At 45.7% G+C, this 21133-nt stretch overlaps 1 protein-coding gene across 1 annotated transcript in view; it reads right to left on the bottom strand.

Moving 5' to 3' along the window:
• Positions 1-21133, bottom strand: part of ltbp1 (latent transforming growth factor beta binding protein 1) — a 111894-nt gene that overhangs the window by 40123 nt on the left and 50638 nt on the right. Inside the window, exons 8-16 of the mRNA XM_035400914.1 lie at positions 19811-20055; positions 18647-18669; positions 16922-17024; positions 15395-15481; positions 11904-12029; positions 11355-11480; positions 7816-7941; positions 4754-4873; positions 1101-1223 (exon numbers count right to left, since the gene is read on the bottom strand). Of these exons, the coding sequence (XP_035256805.1) occupies positions 1101-1223; positions 4754-4873; positions 7816-7941; positions 11355-11480; positions 11904-12029; positions 15395-15481; positions 16922-17024; positions 18647-18669; positions 19811-20055 (1079 nt within the window). The remainder of the gene's footprint in view (positions 1-1100; positions 1224-4753; positions 4874-7815; positions 7942-11354; positions 11481-11903; positions 12030-15394; positions 15482-16921; positions 17025-18646; positions 18670-19810; positions 20056-21133) is intronic.

Below are 21133 nucleotides of genomic sequence, written 5' to 3'. Positions count from 1 at the left end.
AAATGATTCTTGTTTTTATCAGTAATTTTTTAAATACGGCATTCTGTCAGTCTGTTTGTTCTGCATAATGTTCAAAGTGCAGCTGGCACTAGGATAAATATTTTTATATAATATTTTAAATAGTTTAACCGTTATTTTGTTTTAAGTCATTGCAAAATGCTTTGATGCTTCTGGCAGCGACTACTGGTCAGCAATGACTGCTGACAGAGGGCATATTATACTGTAGAAGCCATTGAGCATGCCAATTTGTTAGCAATGTCAGCTATCAAAAATTGCTTGACTTGATAGTCTGACGTCAGGCTGGTGAGTTAGCAAGAAAGGTGCACATAGTGTGCTTGAGGTTGAGGCAATTTATCAAGAATTTTCAAGAAGATAACTTTTTTGTTTTTATGACTTTTTCCTGTGACTTTCCCGAAAACAAAATACATTCAAGGACATGCAGTATGGACACAGACATGGCAGGATTAAAATCTTTCTATTTTTTCGGGTTTTATTCCAGAAAAGCAGCCATTATTAGATATTGAAATACCATCACTTATTTATCAGGATTCCCATATGCTTGGCAAACCAGCCCCCGTACCTGTAAAAAAGGTGGAACCCTGCTGGGCCAGCCTGAATGATTCATAAGCATGCAAAGGTGACTGTCTCAACCAAGTTATTCTGTTCTGGCATACCAGGAACTTGGAGCTTGAAGTTCATAAAAATTGCAGTTTTCTGCTGAACCAAGAAAATTTTTTTTAAGTAATTATGAACCACATCATATATATTCATTTAAAAAAAGAGTGACAGGCGGGTAAAAACTTATTACTATTTCATCCCTTATACCGTTTTATGCCTGTTGACATTCTTTGGATTTTCTGCAAAGTTACTCTCTTTCACGGTTTGATTTCCCAGCCAGAGCCTACAGTGGTGATTTCAATGGACAAAATGGCCTTATAAAAAAAATCCCTAATTTAAAATCCATCCACACACACATCGGCCCCGGTGCTCTTTTAGGGGGGGGGGGGCCCTGGCAGCAGCGGCGGGTCTCGGATTAACGGGCGATCGTAAACGCGACGTCGTACCGGAAAAAGTCGGTAAATACAGCAGGAAGACGTTACCTGCGCACGATCGGCCATCCGCGCCGAGCTGGTAGCCGCGGTGACACGCGCAGGCGAAGTACCCCTCGAAGTTGGAGCACTCGCCGTTGGCGCACGCCGCGGGGTCGAGGCACTCGTCCACGTCTGCGCCAGAAACGAAAAAAAAGGGGTGGGGGGGGGGGGAATTCAGTTTTTCGGCTCGGAGAGGGAAAAGCAATATTTTTTTGAGTATTCTGAAATACATTTTTTTTCCTGTCCATTAAAAATACAGTACATATTTGCAGAATGCCTCCAGCAAACCGGTAAGAAGAACCTGTTTTTCTCACTGTTATATGCTGCACGCACGCACGCACGCACGTACACACACACACGCGCACGCACACACACACACGCACACACGCACACACATTTGTGCAAATATTCACATACATATTTTTAAATGTATCATTAACATTTCTGGACATTTGGTCACCTGTGTTATTCACGGAGAAGACAAGAACACTGTAAAAAAATATCCACTCAATTCAACATCAACAATCAAAACAAGTAAAGGTACACAAGAAATAAACACAACCGCTCTCCACCAATAAGAAATAACAGGCTTGCTCATGCAGCCCTGAGGCTGTATTTGAGGCGGTTTGATTCGGGCGTCTGTGGATGCCTGTGCTCTGCGCTGCAGAGGTATACCGTACCTGGACTGGATCATTAGTCACGTAGCCTAATTATCTCCAGTCTGCCTTCATTCATAAGCGCTCACCCAGAATGATGCGGTGTGTGTTCCGGCTCGTGTACAAACACTCCGCGGCTCAACCACAAGCTGCTGCTTTTAACACCGCGAACCATATGGCTAACCCGGTGGGTACAATCACCTGACATTTCAACAGAGAACGTGTCTTCCCCACCACATCTGGAAAAGATAATATAGAGGTGCTGGGGGGGAGGGGGGGATTGGGGGGGGGGTACTGGCATTGAGAGCAGCAGTCCGGGATGGTGGCTATGGGACCTGAGTAGGTTTCCATTTCTAATCTCACACAGGACTCTGGTACTTACTCCTAAATATACACTAGTTGTCCTGGGGGAAAAAAAAAACTCCCAAATTGGCCCTCAACCAGGCCACCTAACAGCACGCGGTTCAACTGTTTCGGTTATTCCCTCCCTCTCCAGCGAATGTGTGGGAAGCGTTCTGGCACAAAATGGCTACTGACTCTGAGCATCACTCCAGTGAGCATTACACACTGGTGCCTGAGGTTGGCTATCCTCCCTTCAGTGTAAAGGGCTTCAAAATCATCAGATGAAAAGAACAATATATATGCAGACCTTTACAGATAAAGCTCTTCTTACAAAACTTTAATGTTGCCAGCGGCGTCAAGAAGTGAGTGGTGAAAGTACTGGGATCTGAGAGGCATTTCAATGACCTCTGACCCCTTTTGACAAACTTGAGTACAGCGCTTCACTATGTACTTTACTCAATTTGTTATAGTAAAAGCCTCAAGGATATATGCAGTAAAAGGGTTGCAAAACATAGGCAGGACATAAAATCATTAGTCTTTAAGGTCGCCCTGACATTAAATTCAATTAAAGCCAGTTGAATGAAATATTCGGATTGAAGCAACTTTGTTGGGACCGCTGCCTGTGTAATTCTGGTGCCAGGTCTCTCTTCGGTGCTGCTGTAGCTCATGATTCCAGGGAGCTGAGATTGTTTTTTTGTGAAGCCTATTGTGCTGGACTGACAGGCCCCACAATTTAACTGTGATACCCTGGGGAAGACCAACCCCTCTACCCAGTGATCTAAGCTGGTTTTCTCAATACCAGGGAGTGGCACTGACACGGTGTTTTAACTAAGGAATATAACAGGAGCGACCAAATTGCAGCTTATTCAATATTGAACACATCTGAATTATACGTTCATTATTAATTATACGCATACATAATTAACGACATTAAACTTTTGTGTTAATTTAAATGTCAGAACAATTTTGTGGTCCAACTGGAAAAGGGGAGAGAGAGATCAACTGCAGACCAAATTATTCTTTTTTTTCCCTCCCAGGAACTATACTGCTAGCAGAGCAGAGCAGTTATGTAACTCCAGCTATAAATATGGACTCTGAATGTACAGTATTGCTATTGCCACACTCTGCTAATGCAATGCAGTAACTGTGTCTGGGGTGGTGTGAGTAAGGCTATAGCAAGGGAGGAAACCACGTAGGTCGGGGTGCATGCAGATTTTTGTTTCCACCAATTACCCTAGCTCACTTGGCGAAAATAAACTATGTGCATCAATGCTGGTTCATTCATACACATAGTAATACAACAAAAAAATGATTTATGTAAGGACACGAGAACGAGTCTCCATCTGCAATTCACAAGCTTATAAATAACGGTAGCTGAAAAAAAAGTAAACAATTTTGGTTAATGAACTAATTAAAAGCTGGCGTGATATCCAGAAACAGAGATGGGCCTCCTTCCCCCCGTCCCGTCCCCCCCCGCCCCCACCCCACCTCCCGGATCTATGGAGCAGAAACAAGCGCTTTTTTTTTTTTCAGAAGAAAGAAAAAAGAATTCCCAGCAGACGCGTGTTCTCTGCGCTCTGACGGAATGAGTTTCATCTCCAGCGGCTGCGAAATAGAAGCTCCTGATTGCGGAACTGCTCGAGTGCTCGCAGTCTCGGCCCGATCCCACTCCCTTCGTAAGGGGGATTTGTCTAAATCAGAGCCCCGACCCACCGGCCGCCAGCCGGTTAAGTGAAGGGGCGGGTGGTGGCTCGTTTCAGAAGGAGAGAACGCTTTCACACAACAGCCGCTTCGCTATCTGAACTGGATTTGTCAAAACGATTAACCTGCTGCGGGGTCAAAAATAAATATGCCAAAGGAGGTTTCGCCTTCAATTGTATTTATGGAAAATACTCAAAAGTTCATACTCACTTCGGTGAGTACACTCACTCAGAGCCGCAGAGTCATGAGCCATGAGCCATGATTATGACAGGGAGGTCTACACATATACACAGTTACTCACTCAAACACACACACACACACACAGAGCCATGGTAGTATGGTGCCGTGGTGAGCCACAGAGCGTGATTATGACAGGGAGGTCTACAGAGACACTGCAGCACTCCTGGCTTGCACAAGCTGTCCTGTCTGAGTCACACACACACTAACCCTCTCACTCACTCACACACACACCAGCACTCACACACATACACAGTTACTCACTCAAACACACACACACACACACACACACCCTAACTCACTCACACACACGCCAGCACTCACACACACACACACACACACACACACACACACAGATACACACACACACACACACACACACTCACACACACACACAGAGCCGCGGCACGCGACCGCGATCGAGCGGAGCACCAAGGGTTTGATGTTCATTCTCTTTTTTCCCCTCCTTAAAGAATCAGCCTCCGTTCGTCTTCTCAACATCAACTGAGAGCAGTGGAGGGGGGAAAAAAAGATATACGTCGTATTTCATTCTCTGTTATTCTTTTAATTCGACTCCCAGAGATTTGGAAAAGGAAACAGGAACACGGAGCCAAGCCCTCTCTCCTGGTGTGAATTGTGAAGTGGAGGATGAACTGAGGCAGGGGAAAATGGAGGTGAGGCGGGGGGGTGGGGGTGGGGGGTCGGGTTTTAGGGCTCTTCACATACCGACACACTGGCCGCCCTTGCCTTCGAAGCCCTCGGGGCAAGGCTCGCATTCGTATGATCCATGGGTGTTGGTGCACATCCCAGAGGGACAGATGGCCTGGTCCAAGCACTCATTGACATCTGTGAGAGAGGGAGAGGGGGAGGGAGAGAGGGAGAGGGAGAGAGAGGGAGAGAGAGAGAGAGAGATTTAATGTATATACGGTGAAGCGAAACAAACCCACAATCCACCCTCCTTTGTATTTGGCAACGAGCACATTTATTTTATTAATGCGTGTTATTCCAAACTCACGGGGGGGGGGGGGGGGGGGGGGGAATGAGATGAGTGAATTATACAGTGTGGAGATCATTTATTTAACTACTTGGATGTACACCATAATATTGCTAATGAAGTATCCCGTATGGAGGAGAAAGAAGAAAAAAAAAAAAACCAACCCATTAAATTCTGACAATAGGCCTTTTCATTACACTGTATGGAAACTGCATTAGTTTACATCAACAATAAAATGGAGAATCTACTATGCACATAACAGAGACTATAAACCCGCTCATCTACAAATGGATCAGCCATTCCATTAATCACTTCCTGCTTTATTTATGGACGCTGTATACGATGCTGCAGATAACTGATGGAGAACTCATGCGGCTACTGAGCCACATCTTCACAGCCTTACTGTGATCCAGCCTCCCCTCGCTGTCTTCAAATCAAACAGCCCAACACAAGTGCACCGCTCCAAAAAGATGCCCTGTTCTGTACCTTCACCCCTGTACCCCCTTCCTGGGGCCCGGTATGGTCAAACCAACCTGCCCCCAACCACCCTTATTTCCCATCTGCACCTTTCCCAAATGTCCTACTGTCCCAACAGACTATAGGAAGGATTAGGTCCACGTCCCTACAAGGAAAAGTTAACATTTTCGCTGGGTTCTTTGCTCTAAACTCAAACAAGTTTAAAGCCAAGAACCTGTTTATTACCGTTAAGTACTGAAATGTGCTTCAAAAAAAAGCAAAGTGCATTCAACAAGGCTAATAGTAGTTTAATACCCACAAGCAACAGTCCATCTGGCTAACATTAGCCAACAGCGTGAAAAAGTTGGAGAGTCAATGAAAAATGATTCATTTCAAAATGATCCATGGATTTGCAAATGGTTCTCCCCATTGTTGTGAGAATCTTCACTAAATCAGTGTCATCGGTGAAACAGAAAAGAATGAGAACCAGTTAGAAATAGGTCAACGGTAACCGCTAAGGATCACCTACGCTGTGTGCGTAGCAGGTGCGGCACAAAGTTTTGCGTGCGGTTCGTCAGCGAAGCGCACCAGACGTAATAGCAGCGGATGAGTTTGCCCACACCAGCATCAAACGCAATGCGGACCTGCTACGGAAAACAGCCTGGCAGCGTGAGGTCTGTTCTGTATTTTCAGGGGATGCCACACAACACGGCAAAATATTTACACACATAAATTAGCCCCTGAAAAGCTGGAAAAATATGATCTGAAGTCAACTGCATCATTATATCGCTGCGTGTGTGTGTCCCTTGGTCCCTTCCATACCTGTGCAGAACACCAGATATTTTAATGAGCAGCTAAAATGCTCAAAAAACAGTAACAACAATAACAACACTTTTTGTATTGTCATGGCAGGTGTCTCTATCTGATTTTGTGGAAAGGGTGATGAGAATTTGAAAATAGAGAAAGAGAAAAACTGATGATGCCAAGAAGTGAAGGGGAGAGGACCCACCACAGCTTGTGAGTGGGAAATATGGGAGCTGAATCAGCGTTTTTAATTCTTGCCTCCAGCCTTATTGATTTGTATTTATTTTCAGTGTTCTCAGCAAGGGCTTTTTGGACATCAGAGGATGGTGTTAATTAATTTTTCCACGAGCCGTTGAAAGCTCGGGATGTTACCGAGGTGATTTATCCCTCCAAGACAAAATGTTAATCTTTAGGACGATTAAACAGGCTTTAATGAATCAGATTCCGATCACTTAAATTATTCCACAAGAATTAAGATTCTCACTGCCTTCAGAGAATTTCAGTCGGATAACACTTGTTCCAGCAGTGTGTTCTCCAATTTCAAACTCACAAGTTAGCACACAAACTAGGTGAGCCGTGTTAGCGGTTTCTGAACCATGAATTATGAATTTAATCAGTTTTTCTGTCACACGCGTGAATTCTATTGAATTGAATGAATTTTATGTTCATTTTTTTCCACAGAATAATGTTTAAAGGCAGAAATCTGTTTTCAAAAGTGGTAATAACTTTGGGGTGAGGGTTATTTTAACAGACAAATATTCGACAGAAACACGTGGAAGACGTGCCGGGGGATTAATAAAAATTCTCAAAGAACATGAGAGCTACAGTAAGCTAGTAGGCCTAGCTAGAAGAGGAGACAGACTGAAAAAGCCCAACCACCACTGTACAGGAGAATTAAACTCTGTAGACATCCATAAAACTCTTTTATAATTCATTTGTAAATTCTCCAAAATCTCAAAACTGAAGCAAAACAACTGTCCAACAAATGTAGATGAGCTTTAACAAGGGAACAGAGTTCGCTGAGAGGGGTTGTCCTTGCTGAACGTGCAATAGTGCCATTGTGTTAAAAAGTTTATAAGCAGTGTGACCTTCATCAGAACAAGTTAATAGGCTGGGCTGTTGGAGTTTTTTAATTGAGTTTCCTTCCTCCTTTGGGGGTTGGTTTTGCCTCAAAGCCTTTGATCTCTCCGTACCTCTTTTCTATCCCATTCTGTACTCCCCCCATCCGGTACAGGGAAACTCTCAACCCTGCTCTGCCCCCCCCCTTCCCGAGTTCCCTTTCAAACCTCTTCCTCCCCACGACCCCCACCAAAACTGCCTCACTGTCCCCATCCCATCCCCCCCCCCCCCCCCCCCCCCCCTTTACAATAACAATGACTACAATTAAAATGAAGCCATTTAACTGAGGCTGTTAGGCAAAGTGACTCACAATGGGTGCATTAACATGGCAGGCAAGTCATGACTGGAGCTGGAGGTGAGTGAAGCTACTCTGTGCCATGGGGAGGGGCGGGTTGCCAGGGGAACGGAACCTCACCTGCACAGTGACCCGTCGGGGTCATCCTGTAGCCGGCCTCGCAGTGCCGGCAGGTGTAGGAGCCCATGCTGTTGACACAGAAGCCCTCGTCACCGCAAACACCCAGGGTCAGGCACTCGTCCACATCTGCAGGGTGAGAGGTGTGGGTGGGTGGAGCGAGAGAGAGAGGGGGGGAGAGAGAGAGAGTGAGAGAGAGAGTGTGAGAGTGTGAGACAGAGTGTGAAAGAGAGAAATAGAGAGGGGGGAGAGAGAGAGATAGGACAAGGTGAGAATGAGTGATGGTGACAGAGAGTAAGAAAGGGAGAGAGAGATGGGGAGGGAGAAAGAGAGAGAGAGATGGGAGAGAGAAAGAGTGAGAGAGAGTAAGAGAGAGGGAAAAAGGAAGAGAGAGAGTGAGAGAGAGTAAGAGAGAGGGAGAAAGGAAGAGAGGGAGATGCAAACAGAATTCAGAAAAATCCCACCTCTCTTCTCCCTTCCTCTGAACCACCTGTAACACACTTAGAGGCAGTGCTGCAGCACAGCGCACCAGCAGCGTTCAGTTCCCCTTCCCTCACTCACACACAACACCAGCGTGGCAGTGCCAGCCTGCCCTTACCAACCCCGGCTGCCGTTACACACAGGACCAGCGTGGCAGTGCCAGCCTGCCCTTACCAACCCCGGCTACCGTTTACACAGTGGACCAGCGTGGCAGTGCCAGCCTGCCCTTATCAACCCCGGCTGCCGTTTACACAGTGGACCAGCGTGGCAGTGCCAGCCTGCCCTTATCAACCCCGGCTGCCGTTTACACAGTGGACCAGCGTGGCAGTGCCAGCCTGCCCTTATCAACCCCATCTACCGTTTAGACAGTGGACCAGCGTGGCAGTGCCAGCCTGCCCTTATCAACCCCAGCTGCTGTTTACACAGAGGACCAGCGTGGCAGTGCCAGCCTGCCCTTATCAACCCCAGCTGCCATTACATGGTGGACCAGCGTTCAGCGCCGACGGGCACGGGGTCTGGGGGCGGGTTCTCACCGAGGTGATCAACGCCTCCTCAGTCTCGCCCCCGCTGTCTCGCCCCCGTCGTGTCCCGTCTGGCACCCGAACCGCGCTGTCTGAGGGTAAACCGCACTCCGTACTCTCCGGGCGCCCTTCCACATGACATTTTAAAGACTGTCTGCAAACTCGGCCCATTCTTCTTCTTCGCCTTCTTCGTCTCCTTCTTCTTCTTCTTCTTGGTGAGACAAGTCGTCCAAGATGAATTGCACATTTGTACTCCGGGGCTAGACTTTTGCACGACAGCATTTCTCTCTGTCTCGCCCCCTTCCACCACCCCCCCCCCCCCCCCCCCCCCCCCCGCCACTTTTTTTTTTCCTGTGCATCCTTTCAGCGGTTTGGATGAACCTGCCACACGTTTCCCGACATGGCGGAAGAGTAGAGCGTCTGCACGATGTCGTCCGTCTCCCCGGCTAAGGCTAAAGTTTCTGCACTTCGTATTTAAGCCTGGGGCAGATCGTGCCTGAGAAACGTTATTATTCAAATTGTGGACAAATAGTCCGATTCCCCGACCAATCAGCGGCAACGCGTACATTTCGAATTGGCCCCGTTTGGAAAATAAAGATCAGATTACAGCCGAGCAAAACTCAATCCAACACAGGTGCAGTGGGGAAATATGTGATAGAGAATCCACACGAGTTTGCTTTATCACATTAGCCCAGAGAGTCTACGGAAGGCTGGGTCCATCCCAAGTGAACCGAGCTTTGTTATGTGACAGAATACGGCATGGTAACAGATCTCTCTCCGTTATCAAACCACTGTTCGGTGACTCATTACAACTTTTGATCCAGCAAAGTGACCACATCCATCTTCAAGGAGGAAAGACTTCTCCCCCCAACAAACCTATTAAAGAACCTTTAAATAGACAGACCAATTTTTAAAACTTGACAAACGCCGCCAGTGTCTCATAAATGTTTTCAGATACATGTACCCAATATGTTTATGTTTAATTAATAGCTCAGTGCGATAAGCTGGAAAAGAGGGCAGGTTGAAACGGAGGGCATTTCTCTCTGCAAGCACTCAGATTTCCATTTACTTACACCTCTCTGGAATACCCATCAATCTAAATCTTCCTCGCGGCTGGATCCTTTTTTTATCCGTTGTTTTTTTTTTCCTTCAGAGATGAAGGGTGTTTTTTTGGCAAGACTGCCAGCTCGAAACTCTTAAAAGAGTTCCAACAGGCTCGTTGTCAATCAGGATGTGAAAGCTACTACTGATACTGCAATAGGAACCAAGTCAAAATGGCGACTGCACTGGGAGATGCTTCAACAACACAAGGCAAAGAAAGAATAACGGTTTAAATAGCTACTATATCACAGCTCTGGTACTGAAGTGATGTGCACAACCTGTGTGCACCAGGATTCATAGAGATGCCTACAGGATGTGAGGGTGAGAGTAACTTCCTGTGGAGGCCTTAGGAAGGAGGGAAGGAGTTCCTGTATGTATGTTTTTACTTTTGTAAAGGGGGACTGGGGTTATTCCTGCAAGAGGAAAGGGGGGAAACTTAATGGACTGTTTTTGAGCTGAACTGAGGAAAAATAAACATTTTATTCAGTTTCGTTTCCAGAATACCCCCTTCCCCCCCCCCCCATCTCCCCAGTGGTCCTGTAACCAATTATTTCCCACAGATCCGGTGTTTTGTGAACACAAGAATGCACATGCAAAAGCAAAAGAGTCTGTAACGTCTCTGTCTGGAGGGGTGAGCTATCGTCAAATACAATTAAACTGTTTCTGATTAATTACTTCATTCTCAAACTAATTGTTACAGATCTATGAATCCAATAAAGGTGTGTGTCGGAGATCACGAGTGTTGCTCGCGTTTATCATAGATCCCTTGGCTCAGCACGCTCCACTAAACAGGATGTGCATATATCTTAATTATTATTGAGATATGACCTTTGACCCATGAGACCCCTCCTGCACCATCCTACACCAGACCCCTCTCCTGCACCCCCATCCTACACCCTGGTATATAAAACACACATATTCCATCCAATATGAATGCATATTGCTTTCCCATTAGATGCCATAGCACACACACACCATAATGCATAACAGGCATTTCAGTCAGCAGGGAAATAAAAACTCCATCTTTAAACACCAGAAACCACCTAATCACAGTGTTCACAATATTTATATCCCGGATGGGGGCAAGACGATTATTTGGATGCCTGTTAATGCTCTGTTTTTGTGGCTTTTTCCAAAAACAAAAAGGCCTCCCACTCTGGGGATGTTGCTATGAAGCTGGTCCAAGCCAGACGAGAAAAACTGCAGACTGGTAAAATAAATAAATAAATCAAATCAAATTAAATTAAATAAAGGCCTAATCGCCATCCCAAATGTGTCCTGTTCTGGTTCGACGTGTGTTGATCTACCCCAGACATCTCGTTTTGCGGAAACAGCCACGCCAAGACCGCCGTTTTTTTTTTTTTTTTTTTGGTTCCCCCGTCTGTATTTTTGGGTTACTGGAGAGAGAGAGAGAGAGAGAGAGGGGGGAAACGGGTTTACCGACGCAGCTGGTCCCTTCCTCGCCGGCGGCGAAGCCGGGCTGGCACGCGCACCGGAAGCTCCCGTCCGTGTTCCTGCAGCGGCCGTTGGCGCACAGCGGCGGGCCCTGGGCACACTCGTCCACATCTGCGGGGAGAGAAAAAGGCACCGGCGCCAAGGCAACGGCTCGGTGAAAACCATGGCAACAAGGCGCAGAGTTCTATGGCAAGAATATCACAAAACCACCAGAATGAGGGTTTTTTTTTTTTTTTTTTTTTTGGATCGTATAAACCCAGCAAAGTCAACGAGCGTTCAGCCACGAAGTGGCAGGACTGCGAGGCGATCCAGGCACGGAAACGCCTAAAGTGGCCACACATTTGAAACGGCAGTTATTCTTTCTTCCACCGGATCCATGTTCCAAGTTTTTTTTTTTTTCCTAGCCAATTGGCAAACTTAAATGGCATGAAAAATCTTTAGTCTTTTGTCGGCACTAAAAATAAAATTTCGGGTCAGAGTTGAGGCCGGACCATTCCGACGGGTGTCATGTGTGGCGCTGCTCGAACCTCTCACCTACACAGGTGGTCCCCTCCTCATCCAGCTGGTAACCGTAGTCGCAAATGCAGGTGTAGCCGTCTGCTGAGTTAATGCAGACACCTGGGCCACATATGACCGGGCTCACCAGACACTCATCCACCTCTGGAGACAGAGAGAGAGAGAGAGAGAGGGGAGGGAGAGGGAGAGAGAGAGAGAGAGAGTGAGAGTGAGAAAAATAGAAAAAAGAGAGGACAGAGAGGGAGAGAGTGTGTGAGAATAGGACAGTGATGTGAGAAAGGAGGCTCACACCACAAGCTTACTGGGGCGTTCCTCGCATCCCAAAAATCAAAAGTTCCCCAACCAGGTCCCAGAAGAGTGGATTTCACACAGCACGGTCATTGCAGAAAAATCTAATAACCGAATGACCTCTCCATTCTCAGTCAACTGATGCTTTAGAATGCACTATTATTTGGTGGTGCCAAAATGCATCTTGGACGCCACGAAACAATCACGGGGATATGAGAAGACTGAGAAAAACAAATTGAGCGTAATGTTTCTCTCCAGAACCCATGGCTGACCATGTCTAGTCCAGGAAGTTGCCCTTAGTAACACACACCCCTTGTGACTGCTAGGCCTTTTCTTAAAGGCTAAATTCAGTCGCTATTGCGTACAATTAGTTTTGCCGTCGCCTTGCAAAAGCAGGAGAAAAGCATCTCGGTTCGACGATACTGACGGCTTCTGCTCACAGTAATCAAATATGTGCAGCTATGCAGACACTTAACAATGCAACAAATGTTCCCCTAGCCTTCGGGGAGCTTTCCAACACGCATTTGGCCACTGATGTGCCCAAAAAACTGTCATCCAAAGAATAATGTTTCACTATTTGGCACAGAATGCATTTTTTTTTATTACTGTATTAAAATAAAAAGTGTGCTGGATCAGATTATAGGAGTACTTAGTGATTTTAAATATAGACAGACATCCATCATCAGCTGGTCAGGATATGGACCAAAAGCCAGCTGTTTAAATTATGCCGCTTACACAATCAATCAATCAATCAATCAATCAATTTTATTTGTATAGCATTTTTAACAAAGGAGCTTTGTCACAAAGCAGCTTCATGGAGAACCGACCCGCAAAGAGTAAGCCTAGGGCAACAGTGGCAAGGAAAAACTCCCTGACTGATAGCAGGAAGAAACCTTGAGCAGAACCGGACTCACACAATGCATCTCTGTTCTCAATAAATATGCATTCTTTTGCATAAATGGGTTACATAAACATTTATGTCCTTCGACATCTAATGAGAGTAGACAAAACCCCATAGCCATGCTAACAAAACCCCACATCCCAATCGGCACCATCAATGTGACTACATACTTTCTTAAAAAATAAAAATAAATAAAAATCAGCAACTTTGACGAATGACATCAGACCATCAGTGTCAAATACCTATTTGTTTTGGATTCAAATACTTCTCTGCTGTTTACTGCTCTTGTCTGGTGTGTTGGAACCAATGAAATACTCAAAAAGTACAAACCCCGCCTTCTGGTCATATTGGCTGGCTCAGTTACACCAGGCAAGATCAATAGAGCACAGAAAAGTATTTGAATCCAAAACAAATACGTATTTGACCCAGGTCTGAAGGATATGAATGACTGATAATTATTCTCTTTGATTAGATAGCGAGTTAAACTAGCGAAAGGTTGTCAAGGCTAAGCTTCCTGTCATGTCATCATCTCCAACGGAGATATAAAAATGGTTTTGTCTGGCTCTAAAATCAGACACAAAAACGATCTAAATGTTCACTGTCTGAAAACACGCGAAGTTGAGATTTTGGATTACAGAAGAACAGGAGTTTTGGAAACACAGCCAAATTGGTATCTGAAGTGGAACACAGTAAATTTGTATAAATGTCACCCGTGTGGTGCTTGTCTATTCTACTTAGAATATAATGAAAATGCAAACACTTTTTAAAATAAAATTTAAAAAAAGGAAAAACGGACAAGATTTCAGCACTTGTTCTATTTAGCTTACACAAATTAAACATTTATGTTACATTACAATCATTTAGCAGAACAACATTTTCTTAAATTCGTGGCTGACCATTTTGAGAAACAACCCAGAGGAATTTTTAAAGTGTGGGAGGCATGGCCAATTGAAAAATAAACAGAGCAAAAACAAAAAAAAAAAAAGTGTCATTAAGATACTGTATATGCAGCTAATATACAGAAAATATGTAGCTTAGTTGAAATGTCTGTCATCGGGACTACCTATAACATTACTGTGGGCATTTAATATGGTGTCGCCTTCTCCTGGAAGCAAAACCTAAAGGCACGTCCAAAGAGGTCCAAGGTTTAGATTTCTGGCTGGTGCTAAGGGAACTGAAATATCCCAGCAGGCTCTGATTGGTCCTAGTTTTTTTTGGCTTGTCTTGCCCGCCCCCCTCCCCCTCCCCCTCCCCCCCCCCCCCCCAGCCCCTCACCCACCCCCCTTCCTTATTCAGCTCCAAAAAATTTTTGGATGCCCTCCTCCTGGACATCAAAGCAGGACAGCAGGTGTTGGTCACGTAATAGGCTGCTTCAACTAGCGCTCCAATTAGCCGCCTCGGCTTCCTTGCCCGACAACCACGGTAACAGCATCTCTAATGAGAGCCTGGCATTCAGTGTTTTCCAAGTAGCTTTTGCTTAATTTCCTTTTTTTTTTTTTTGCTGCCATTTCATTTTCATATTCGGGCAGCTACAATTTCTGCATTTTAATCAGGTTTTCAAAGTCCAGGTCCAGTTTAATCATCGTATTGACCAAAATCCACTTTGAGATCGAACGATCAACCTTGTCACTAATACTGGCCCCCACATGGTACATACAAACCATGTGTTTATTTTAGATTGTTAGCGTGTTTTATTTAGAAAGGGAACAGGCAGCATCTGATTGCTACAAGCCCCTCCACCCCCCACACCCCCCCCCACCCCCACCCCAAGACACGCACGCATAGGATTCATAATTTTAGAGGGGCCCAAAATACTTCCACAACAGGAGCGAACCCCAAGGACAAAGCCGGGAGGCTTTAAGGGGGGGAGTGTGAAGTTCCTAGGTGCGTCGAATTCCTCTAATCCGTTTATTTTTACGATGACCTGCGAGGAATTCACAGTGGGGTCGAAACACAAATAAACTGCTGTTAACAGACGAGCTAGAAAGCTAACAGTGTCTATTTCTGAACAATCTGCCCAGACATACTACGATTCATTCAAATGTGCCTTCTCCTTATTATTAAAAAAAAAAAAATTGTACCCACAGTGCTGCCACTCTCATCCAGAGCGACTTACACAACTTTTGCATTTTTTAATTTATTTTTTATATGGTATCCATTTATACAGATGATATATACTGAAGCAATTCGGGTTAAGCAAGGGGGCAGCAGCAGTAGCCCCAGTCGGGAATCAAACCTGAGACCTCAACCATTACAGTACCCTGCTGCCCCAGTTAGCCGCCATGACGACGACCCAACACAATCGCGGTTGCTAGGTTACCTGCCAGCTGGGTGGGCGCGATGTCCTGGCTGGCGCTGGAAGGGAGGATTTCGACGGGGGCGGGAGGAGACGTCTTCTCCACCACCTCTGCAGGCCCAGAAACGGGGGGGTAGTCAGACCAACGGCGACCCACACCACACAGCGCTCTGTCACTGAATAAATATCTAACCAAAAATCTGCCTGGTGTTTCAAGTCTGATTAAATAATAAAGGGAAAAAACTTTTTAAAAACTTTTGGAAAAGGAACAGTACAGCTGCTGCATTTTTTTCCATACACCTCCTCAAACCCCTTCAGAATTAGAATCCTTTTATCCTTTTCTTGACAATTTTTTTTTCTTCTGCTTCATACATATACCAAACAAAAACAAATCAAATTCAGCGACAGCTATTAAGTCTTGCAACAAACAATTTTGGCATAGGTTTCAACATCATTCATAAGTATACATATGCAAAAAGAAATACTTTTATTAGATATTCTTTCTTCTAAGAAATGACCAAATATAGCAGCTAGATATCAATTCAGTCTTCTGACAGCAATATTTATCCACATAGAAACTTTCTGGGCAAAGTAAACATTACACCTACATTATAGTAAAAGTGTGTTGATACACAGGGTTGGAAAAAGATGTTGGAAATGTACTTGGTCCTTCGCAATTTATTTACTGCACAGGTGATGAGACTTATTTTGTTCAGCTTTCATCACATACTGGCTCGAGCTCTGTGTGTCGAGCACTAACCAGGCAGAATGATTTCATGATCACAGGAGACATTAAACAGCTAATACATAACACTGCATATACGATCTCCATCAGATTACAGAAGCTCAATGATAGTCCCCTTCAAAAAGACTAAGCAGGCGAATAAGACAAGCTAATTGGGTGCTGCATGGACCCACTTCGGACCATTTCTTAATATTCTACTAATTGAAAGCTGTTGCTTTGAATAACAAATACAATATGGACCATTTTATCGTATCTCACCAGGGGTTAAATTTAGCTTTATGTTACAGCAGTAACATAGTTCTTTTAGCCAATAAACCATCAGGAAATGAAAAAGCCAGCACTGATAAAATCATCTGGCATGTTGCATTTAGTTGCATTTTAAAAACGTATCCGTTTTTATAAATTCTTCCAAAACTGCTTCAATGTCCAAGAGAATTGCTGGTAAACTTTAAAAGAAATCCTTTTGGTTTTATATTTGTTCCTTGTAAATCAGTAATGATCTTTTTGTGCAGACTGGCCTTCTTTTGCCAAAGAAACCTTTGAAATACATCTTCAAATAATTTTTTTTGGGTGGTGCAGCCCAAGTACTTAGCTTTTACAATACCCATGGGGAGCTGGAAGATCCAGAGATAACACACATGCACACTCTCACACAAACACACACACTCACAACACACACACACACAAGCACACGCACACACGCTCAAACTCACATTCGTACACACACACACACACACACAAAGAGGGAAGCTCCATTGGTCTTCCCACACAGAAACCATGGCGACGGGGGTGGGACGTTCAGACACCTGGGTAGGCGGGCTCCATCCTTATGGTCGACACGCCGGGGGAAAGCTGGGGCTGGCCGGGCTCTACTACCGAATTATTGCTAACACCGAGCGTAACGAGTTCCTAAACGACAAAGACAAGATTCAGAGAAGATTTAAAAAGTGGAAGGGGGTAAAAAGGCCCCCCCCTTTGGAGGGCCCTGCCGTGTCTATCATCACCGGGTTGCCAGATAAGCGTCGGATGCAGCGGCTGACTCGGCTCTCCGCGGGCCTCATGCACAGTGTACGCATGCTCGACGCGCCTGCAGTACGGCGCTGCGCTGTACTGCGATGCAGCAGGTGCCAAGATAGCGAGTGTACGTGAGAGAGTTAAGGAAAAGAGAAAGTTTAGTTGAGCTTCTTGGATTCCAGCAGCCTTGAGAACAAGACCTTGGGGGGAGCAAGTAAAATGCAGTTTGCTTGGTTATTCATTTAATTGATGGGGGCAGACAACCCATGTTTGGAAACTGACCCACGAAAGAAATGATACTAGAAAATTATGAAATTTTTTTTTTTTCCCCCAAGACTTTGATATAGTATATAGCTGTTAATTGGAGTGCTTTTTTCCCTCTCTGTGAATAGGGCTTCAAGTGTCCTTTGAAGACTCAAAAGTGTGTTCTACATTTACTGAATTATTCCCTAATCACTTACATTCTCCTCTTACACATTGTCAACACCTTTCAATTCCTCACTGGTTAAAAAAAAAACAAAAAAAATACCAAATCTCAACATAGAATGACAGAGTAAGTGAACAGAGGACTGAGTAAATTACACTTTGACCCAACATCTTCCTCTACACTACATAGAGGAAAACAGAGTATGCACCTGTAAAGCTAATTGAAAACACAAGTAATTTGATGTGATAATAAAACTAGAAAAATTACAAACTGCGTTTTCTACGTACATCTTAATTGGCAGGGAATCCTTGTTTTGGCCTGAAGTACGCAGAATTTGACCTTGATTGAAAAACAGTGTGGAAAGCACTCCGGGTTTCTGCGTAAACACAATGCTCTTATCAAACTAATTGACTTCCTCCCAGTCCGAGGCAAACATAAATAACATGACTGACTCACACAGGAGGGCTTTTCAAATACACCGTCCTCATTTGCTTGCATGAGGCACTAATAATAATCTCATACCACTCGCAAAGAAACTGCTAAATTAGGCCTGGGGGGGGGGGGGGGTTGGGACGCCAAAGCAAAGATGATGTTCGTTCTAACCGCTACTCCAGCTCGGACTCAGGCCTAGGTTCTCCTTGATGGGTGAAGGGCAAAGTTGCCACTGAATCCCAATTCTTAAGCGAACTTAAGTGAACTCACCCTTACTGACAAATATTACAATGTATAATATCCAAAAAGAGAGAGAGAGCCTTGTTCTCCTTCTTGGCTGTTTGCGGATGGAAACATTGAGGCATTGAGGCAGCCGGTGTTGCCTAGCAGCGATTCTGCGGTTAAGTGGAGAATGCGGACTGGAGTCATGCAAAGGTGGTGCTGATGCTGATGCTGATGCTGATGCTGATGCTGCATGCAGTGCGCTCCTGCATCCGCGCGCGGCTTCTCTCAAAGTAACCGCGGGGGGCAGGGGGCGGGGGGGGGGAGGGGGGGCAGGCGCCGGTGGCCGGCGGGCGGGACTGCCGCCGCATGCAGAAGCGTCGCGGCAGCGCTGCGTTTCTCTACCGCGGTAAAGAGAGCGACGCACGCGACCTACCTCCTCTGGCGCTGCCGTGACTACTGGATTGAAAAACAACAATGAAAAAAAAAAAAAACAACGAAAGGTCTCAGATGGAAGCAAGACAAACCCAGCCGTACCATATTTTTTTTTTCCCCTCTTAATGCCTTTCTCCCCTCTTCAATGGCTGTACTGCAACACCAAGGCGTGACACTACAGACTTTTGTGATACTATCCACAACTAGTTTCTTTTCTCATTCAAGCGCATGGTGACTTTCTTGCCATATGTACTTGAACAAAATCAAATTCAGCACGAGTATCCTTGCAGGCGAGAGTAGTGGAGTAAAGACGATAACATTTCAAATAAACCCCCTTGTGGTACATATTAATCAGAGCGCTTGATTGGAATGCTTTTTTTGTTGTTGTTGTTGTTGCTGTTGTTGTTTGAAGGTCTTGGTGCACTGCCTACCCGCCCTCCTTTGAGCTTCAGAGGGGCTTAACAGTAATTTGGGAAACCGGCTGCCGAGATCCTCTCTCCTGATAAGTGACAAGCGCATCCGGAATAACAAAAGGAGGAGAACTTGACTCCGTTCCAGAACTGGGTTCTGCGAGGTACTGAGGCTCGGAGTGTATTAGCCTGCCTTGTGGGAGGAATTGAGTAGAGTCTTTTTTTTTTTTATTTATTTTTTTTTTAACACAGATCTCAAAACTTTTTTTTTTTTTCTTCTTCTTCTTCTTCTTGGAGGACAAACACTGCTCTCTGTTTGCAGGGGGGATGCCGCCGTGGCCGACACCACATCCACAGGAAATGACAAAAGCCGCCACCAATCCACTGATGAGGCACATTGGCGTCGGCCTTTTGAGTTGCCCGCACTACACTGAAGCCTGTGTTCAAGCCAACATGCATCTTTAAGCCTGACCCACAATTCTAAAAAAATATGGGGGTGGGGAAAAAAAACCTGCACTGGAAAACAAAAGTAGCACTTCAATTTACCTGTAAAACCTAAGAAGAAATTACTGATTTAATTCCAGGCTTTAATTCAGATGGAACCACGTGGAGCACTGCAAATAAGCTGACCTTCCCTTTTCCCCTTTTTTCCTTGTTCACGTTTACCGCCTCCCATTGCCTCATGGGAAACGTAGTCTGGGAGAGAGGTGGGCGGGTCTTTCTCTCTCTCACGCGACCTGCGGCGGCTGACTCACCTGGGACGTCCGGGAGCTGTCTCTCAGTGACGCTCAGAGCTTCCACGGGTCTCTGGACCGTGGGTAACGGGAGAGGGGGAACCTGGGGCGCCTCGTGCGTGATTCGGGGCCTGCTGTCCGGTGGGTTGACCGGTTTCGGACGGTAGGTCCCGGTCACCGTGTACCCCATCCCGCCGGGGCAGATCTCCTTGAAGGCAGCTGAACGGGCAGAGAAGGCCAGAGACAGAGTGTCAACGTCGCGACAACTGAGATAAATGTGTCATCCTTTAAAAAAAAAGGGACTTCAGTCTTATATGTGTGTGTGTGCCTCCAAACTCAGTTAGTGTCCAAGCGCACTTGCATCCGAAATCAAAATTACATTTTTATCAGCCAATCCCCTATCCCCCCCCACCCCCCCCCCCCCAAACACTGTTAATCTCTAGTGTGGGGGGGGGGGTTCCATAGAGATTAGCCATCCTGGTAATGGAAACCAGGCAGTGAATGCACAATGAGAAAGTTAAATCAGAACGGAGTGTCTTGGGGGGGGGGGGGGGTTTGGAGAAGTGTACAAGATAAATCCTGAAACGCTTTTTGAATCTGCGCAACCACCAGAGTCTGTCTTCGATCACACAGAAGTCGCAGACCCCCGTTACTTCATCTTAAGAAACGGACCTGATTCTGGGTCTGATCTTAGGGGGTGGGGCCGCGGGGGTGCTTTGTTTTCGGCTGTTCCCCGAACATCTGCGCCGTCCCGCAAACGGATATTATCAGCGTGCGGTCGATCGGTCCCACGATTTGCCCCTTCCTGAGTTTAGAGAGTCTTTTACCGTGAGTGAGTCAAACACACCGCCCACCGTTTGGCCCCGTATGTATTTCCCGACTGTTCCTTGCTAATCTGAATTAGCCACAGAAACGCTAAACCCTTAAGCCAAAAAAAAAAAACCCTCTGGGTTTCATCTGCGCAAAAAGTTGTGTTGCGACTTTTTGTGTAAAAAAAAAAAACGATGATAGCGATTCGACTCGACGGCGGAAGCTACTCTGGAAAGGGCCGGGGAAAGAGGCCTCTCCAGCTCCACTCTCTCCGCGTCAAGTCAACCGTTCGGTCGAAGCTTCGTCTACAAAATGGCTTCGGCACCCATGTGATTAAACCACGGGGGTTCGTGCTGAAAACGCAGGAGCCTCTCTCTCGCATTCGGTGCCCTTTCGGCCCCGACCATTACATCCGAACATCTAAACGATAACTTGCATCGCCTGAAACGGCTCGTGTGTTTACACACGTAATTACTGAGGGGGGCAATCTGCGCTTATGTAGCAATTAAGCAGCAATTAGCGGATAAATATAAT

The sequence above is a fragment of the Anguilla anguilla genome, chromosome 18 (assembly GCF_013347855.1).
Source record: "Anguilla anguilla isolate fAngAng1 chromosome 18, fAngAng1.pri, whole genome shotgun sequence".
Classification (NCBI taxonomy): Eukaryota; Metazoa; Chordata; class Actinopteri; order Anguilliformes; family Anguillidae; genus Anguilla; species Anguilla anguilla.
Note: the sequence above shows the minus strand (reverse complement) of the source record. Positions and strands in the feature narration are given on the sequence as shown.